Source organism: Oncorhynchus mykiss, chromosome 5 (assembly GCF_057628025.1).
Source record: "Oncorhynchus mykiss isolate SJ-2025 chromosome 5, ASM5762802v1, whole genome shotgun sequence".
NCBI lineage: Eukaryota > Metazoa > Chordata > Actinopteri > Salmoniformes > Salmonidae > Oncorhynchus > Oncorhynchus mykiss.
The window spans coordinates 86612658-86618623 of NC_143026.1; the positions used below are offsets into that span (position 1 = coordinate 86612658).

The window sequence follows — 5966 nt, forward strand, 5'->3', positions numbered from 1 at the left end:
GAGGAAAATAGTACAGAAAAGAAGGAACGAAAATAAAAAATAAATACGGAAGTCAAGAGATAGGAAAAAACACATTGGACTAAAATGTTTTTAAGAGCACTGGGTCTATTACCCCAATATCCAAAGGAAGTCAAATATGTCTGATCAAGTACTCCACAAGTATGTTTTTCAGTTTAGAGATTGAAGGATAGACATTACCATGCTGACAGATTAGTAGTCTGGCCCAGGAATCAGACGTCATTCTAGACGGATGTTTGATGTCTAGACTGTTGACGACATCCTTAGCCAACTAAAACACAAGCTGTCAAAATGATCAGACACGTAACAAACTTAGATGAAACTCTATGCTATAGGCTATTCAAGTTAAGGGTAATTGGTTCACTAAACTCACAGCTCATAAAGCAGGTAAAGCACACACAGCCCAAATATATTTTGAACTATTTTGGGATCATTTGTGAAGATGAGATATTACTTAGCCATTATCCATCCCCATAGGAATTGCTTGAGCTTTTTTCAAAAAAATCTGTCAACTTTTATTCAACACTATAATAAATGAAATGTTCGCTCTCCGTCAACAGTGTGGTGTTAGTACACAACACTTTCAATCTCAGTTTGTCATACAATACAATCAATGCATGTCCACCCTCTGGTGGTGATAAGAGGCCAAACACTTCAAGGGCAAAAAAAATAAATACTGGTGGTACCATACATAAATAAATACACCTAGTCTACACTGGACAGATCATAATGCAACAAATACTTTTTGAAATATTAGTATGAGTTTTGAAAGAGTGATCACCTTTGTTTACAATTAGAGTTTATTTTAGTTCACTGAGATTGAGGATATCTGCATACTTCATCTAAGCACATGAGCCAAGTCAAAGGGCTCTTTGTCCAACTGCATCACACTCTCTCTCTCAAACTGTTCATGCTGAGCCTAATGGATCACGTTCTGTCATTACCATGGAGACAGCAGGCAAGAGAAAAGCTGATGTAAGCACCTTCTAAAATAGTTTTAAAAGGTTGAGTGAAAGTCAACCTACCTACTGTTGTTGTGACACCCGTCTAAAGCAATAACCCACTCTCCTAGTCTGTAAAAAGCCCAAGCTGACATGTGAGCCATAAAAGAAGATCATAGCCCTACTGATTATCAGTCAGATATTCAAACCATAAAGAGAAACACAAAAAAGGGGGTCATAAATGTTTAATCACATTCAAATGTACTATTCAAATGAGAAGAATAGAGAGGGAGGTAGCCAACTAAGCCAGCTAGGCCAGAATGGGAGTACAATACACCACTGCATGAGGTTACTTACTCCTTCCCCTCCCTAGTCCCTAACCTAACCTGTATTACCAGTCTGCCTCTGGAGGAAGAAGAAAACAGCCAGTTGACTCTGACAGTCAGCAGTAGTGTATGTGGACATTTGAGTCTCAGGTAGTAATTGTAAAAGATAATGAATTACCTGGATAAACGTGATTAATAAACAGGAGAAAGCCATGAAGGAAGGCAACACAGAGGAGGACATTGAGTCCCTCATTGATGGCATGGCGTACATCCCAGGTCACTTCCACCTGGACCTCAACCTGAACCATGAGCCCAGCGGGCCGGGGGAGTTGCGGAGGAGGGACACCCAGCTGAAAGTGGACTCTCTGGGGGCTGAGCTGGAGGCAGAAGTTGGGTATTGTAACATATTATCTTATGGTTATAAGGATGGAGTTTTGGATGTCTGATATTGTTAATTGAACAACATGGGTGTACATACAGGTAACTGTTAAATTAAAGGTAACACCAAAGTGTTACATGTCTTAATAGGACAAGCGTCTGGAACTCTATTGAAGGGATGCGACACCATTCTTCTACAAGAAATTCCAGAATTTGGTGTTTTGTTGATGGTGGTGGAAAACGCTGTCTCAGGCTCCGCTCCAGAATCTCCCATAAGTTTTCAATTGGATTGAGATCTGGTGACAGATGGCCATGGCATGTGGTTACATCATTTTCATACTCATTAAACTATTCATTGACCATTGTGCCCTGCAGATTTTTATTCATGACCCTAAGCATTATGGAATGTCAATCGTTTATTTAACTCAGGAACCACACCTGTGTGGAAGCACCTGCTTTCAATATACTTTGTATCCCTAATTTAACTCAAGCGTTTCCATTATTTTGGCAGTTACATTGTTGATCACTAGCTAGGTACCTCAAAGAGTGCTGGAGTAAAGCATGGAACTGGAATCCTAATTTCCCTTTAGCTGGTACAATGAATAAGATATGGACTGGACTATTGTTTTCAAAACATTACAGGTACCTCCAGTATGGTGTCCGTAACCTCCTGGGTCTCCTGGCTTTCCATCTGGACCAGCTGGAACAGGCCGAGGAGACCTTCATGAGCATCTGTAAAGAAGACCCGGGGAACCTGAACGCTTGGGCCAACCTTGGCTACGTGTACGACCGCCTCCAGAGGGAGCTGGACGCAGGGGAGTGTGTGGAGAAGTTGTCCCAGCTCATGGGTCTGGAGGCTGGGCAGACAGGTCAGGCGGAGTCCAGGCTTTCTGCAGCCCGGTGCCTGGCAGAGCAGGCCTATGCTCATCCTTATGATATAGAGCTTGACAGAGAGGAAGACCGGAGGGAAAGACTGACCGCTTCTCTGACCCTGTACAACAGAGCTCTGGACTATGGGGGAGAGCTGGTGAGATCTCATGTTAGATTACTTACGAAGAACATAATTTCACATCTACAGTAATATATTGATGTTGCCTATTTTTTTAGATACCAACAGAAGAAAAGAGAAGCTGGTATTTCAAAATGGCAACAATCTATATTAGGTAAATTGTGTCTTGAATGTTTCAAATCTTTTCATAGAAAATAAATTAGAAAATAATATCACCAGGCTCATGTGTAAGAACAATGTAAAGCAAATGGATCTATTTTTGTAGACTAGATGATATTGTAAAGAACAAGGAGGACTCGGACTACTCCAGACTGTTTCACTACAACAAGGGACTGAAGCTGCTCACAGAGACCCTGAGGTCAGAGAAAACACATCACCAAGGTATACAAGGAAGAAAGATAGGGGTAAAAATGAATAAATTATTGCTCTCTCTCCATCTGAACCCACAAGATGAGTGCTGTGTCTTACTGTCCTAAATGTATTGATTAATCATTCAGTATGTTTCTCCCTGACCCCCTCACAGCACTATCCTGGTGCTACATAGGCATCATGTTAGAGAGGAAAGAAGAATTCTCCACTGTGCCCATGTCTGTACATGACTGTGGCTACTCTGATTCTGACCCCCTGTCCTGCTTCGGAACTGTACGTACCTCACTCACAGAAAAGTGGGACTATAAACTAGAACAAGCCGTAAAGCCAAAGCAAAGCCCTAGGGACTTGACTCTTGCTTTTTAATGCTTCTAATGACTGCTTAGTGGCATCATAATCCTCACAGCTGCCAGAGGCATTCAGATGACGTTGTTTCATGAACATTTGCATAATGATTAGCGGATGTCTGCTTCCTCATCACCTACTGTATAAAGGGCTATAAACTTGGCGCCAGCTCAAGAAGTCTGCCCTCAGTTATTCTGCGGGGTTGAAAACTTCTCATAAGCCCTTATGCAGGGTTATAGGTTGTTATGCACCTGCCAGGTTTTAAAAAGAGAGCATAGCCCTGTCATTCTTCAGGTTATTGTAAAACCAAATGTAATATTGATTGTCCCCTGCAGGCCATAAAACTAGCTGCAGACGATGTGTTAATCCTGAACCAGCTGGCCAAGGTGTTCTATTTGCTGGGAAAACATGAGATGTCCACAGGGATCTGTAACATGGCCCTCAATGTGCTGCCTGACCCTGAACTCAACTGGCAGGCCTACTGCACCCGTGCCAAGGTACACTACAGTAACCCTAACATGTCTAAACACAATGTTCAAATCAGTTTAACACTTGTAATATGAAATGTCACTTCAATAATGTTAATACTTAACCAAATAGTAAATCTAAACTCTACATGACACTCGCAGGGATGGACTTACATGACAATCACAGAATACACACAACATTTACATAAACAGACATGCTTTTATTCTCAGATCAATGTGATGGCATATGTGAGGGATCTTGAGAGGGCTAAACACGGACAGGGTGGGCTCCCCGACAGACATAGCCTGACTGAGGCCAAGGCAGACCTGGAGAAGGTGCTGAGTGTTCGCCCCTGTCTACGCACACACCTGGAGATGGGACAGGTGAGTGGGGATGTGTGCTGCTTTCTGCTGTTTGACAAGAGACTGCAAGCACTTTGACAGCAGTCACATCGGGCACGTAGAAATAAGCCGTGTGAGTGAAAGATCAACAGTAACTTGTCAAGAAAAACAGAATATCTAGTGAGACGTGTCATTTTCTTGCTGTGATAGTAACACCTGCAAAAATGTTTGCCTACGGGTGTATCACCACACAGTATCTTACCAGGTGTATTACTACACAGTATAATACATCTGTGTGTCTTATCAGGTGTATTACTACACAGTATAATACATCTGTGTGTCTCTTACCAGGTGTATTACTACACAGTATAATACATCTGTGTGTCTTACCAGGTGTATTACTACATGGGTGTGGATGCCCTTCAGGAGAGCCTGCTTGTGGATGAGGGGGCATTAAACAGAGCCCTGGTGTCCCTCTCTCAAGCCCTGCAGTGTGACCCGGGGGACAGCCTCCCAGATCTCCACCTCCTCCGGGGGCGCTGTCTGCTGCTGAAGGGCGAGGAACAGAACGCAGCCGACTGCTTCAAGAGGGCCCTGGATCTGGAGCGGCCTGGCAGCAGGGACACCATGGCTTTACGCTGCCTCCTGGAGGCCCTGCTGGGGCTATTCACTCAGAGTGGCTCCGACCCCGGCCCTGCCCTCACCCAGCTGGAGGTGTGGGTACGGAGAGCCCAGGAGAGGTACCCAGAGGACGTGGTGCAGGCTGAGCTGAGAAGCCTGTGCAGGGCACACACCGGGGAGGTGACCGAGCTCTCCAGGGCTCTGATCAGCAGCGGCAGGCTAGAGCTGGTTGGGAGGCTTCTGAAGACTGTGCAACCCAACCAGCCAGCCAGGAAGAGACCACTGGCCAAGTCTATGTCCATGTGAGCGGTGTCTAATGTTAGAGAACTAGCCAAGATCAAGCACTGATTGAACAGCCGGGTTCCTTTTCTTTAGTGTTCCCAATATGACAGGAAGTGTTATTTTACTGTTTCTTCATTCCAATAAGGAGTTTGCCTTGTGCCAAAAGACTTTGTACTAATCATGCAATGTTCTAAAGTGAAATGGTAAAATACATCTGTGCTTTTTTGGAATCCCTGTTTCTGCCTATTTTGTCTTGCTTGAATCAACTCAAACTGAATGTGCATCAGTCATCCAAGGAGTTTATATAAGACAAATAAACTGCTGATCTGAGACATTCAGGAAGCAATGAGGACACACCTAGCATTATAATGATGAACCATACCTTCCCAATAATGGTGATAATTCTAAAGTTAGGTTTCCCAACCTCTGTGCACATTTCATTTTTTGCCCTCGCACTACACAGCGGATACAAATGTAAGTTTGATGATTAGTTGAATACGCCGAGTAGTGCTTGTGCAAAAAAACAACAAAAAAACAACGTGCACCCTTTGGGGTCCCGAGGACCGAGTTTGGGAAACACTGTTCTAAAGCTTATTGGTTTAACCTGTCCCAGGTATTTTCTACAGACCCGAAAATGAAGAGTATTTTCATAAAGCCAGCCAGCTTACTGCGTAATGCTGCTTGGTACTGCGGTGCACTGTAACACACAAGCAGCTGGAAAATGTTCTTACATGACAAGAAAAGCTGGTTTAGTCAGATTGAGTCTTGTCAACTACATGTGTAACATATGGGTTGGCTTGGCTTTCACAATCATAGTATGTTATGTTGTTGACAGTGAAAAGGAAATGACACAAACAAATTCCAATAC

At 43.5% G+C, this 5966-nt stretch overlaps 1 protein-coding gene across 1 annotated transcript; it reads left to right on the forward strand.

The window, feature by feature from the left end:
• The first annotated feature begins 1289 nt into the window (after positions 1 to 1289).
• On the forward strand, positions 1290 to 5333 carry ttc22 (tetratricopeptide repeat domain 22). The gene is made up of 8 exons (XM_090236184.1): positions 1290 to 1679; positions 2306 to 2690; positions 2771 to 2826; positions 2938 to 3053; positions 3196 to 3314; positions 3722 to 3883; positions 4085 to 4237; positions 4589 to 5333. Exons 1-8 carry the CDS (start codon positions 1498 to 1500, stop codon positions 5120 to 5122), a joined length of 1707 nt encoding a protein of 568 aa, XP_090092310.1. The 5' UTR covers positions 1290 to 1497; the 3' UTR covers positions 5123 to 5333.
• Positions 5334 to 5966: the final 633 nt, after the last annotated feature.

What these genes read in the sequence shown, in the direction of transcription:
- ttc22 (XM_090236184.1), top strand. Translation starts at nt 1,498, where the DNA reads ATGAAGGAAGGCAACACAGAGGAGGACATTGAGTCCCTCATTGATGGC. An exon ending in GAGCTGGAGGCAGAAGTTGG is followed by an intron (nt 1,680 to 2,305) that starts GTATTGTAACAT and finishes AAAACATTACAG; the next exon opens with GTACCTCCAGTATGGTGTCC. An exon ending in CCTACTGCACCCGTGCCAAG is followed by an intron (nt 3,884 to 4,084) that starts GTACACTACAGT and finishes TTTTATTCTCAG; the next exon opens with ATCAATGTGATGGCATATGT.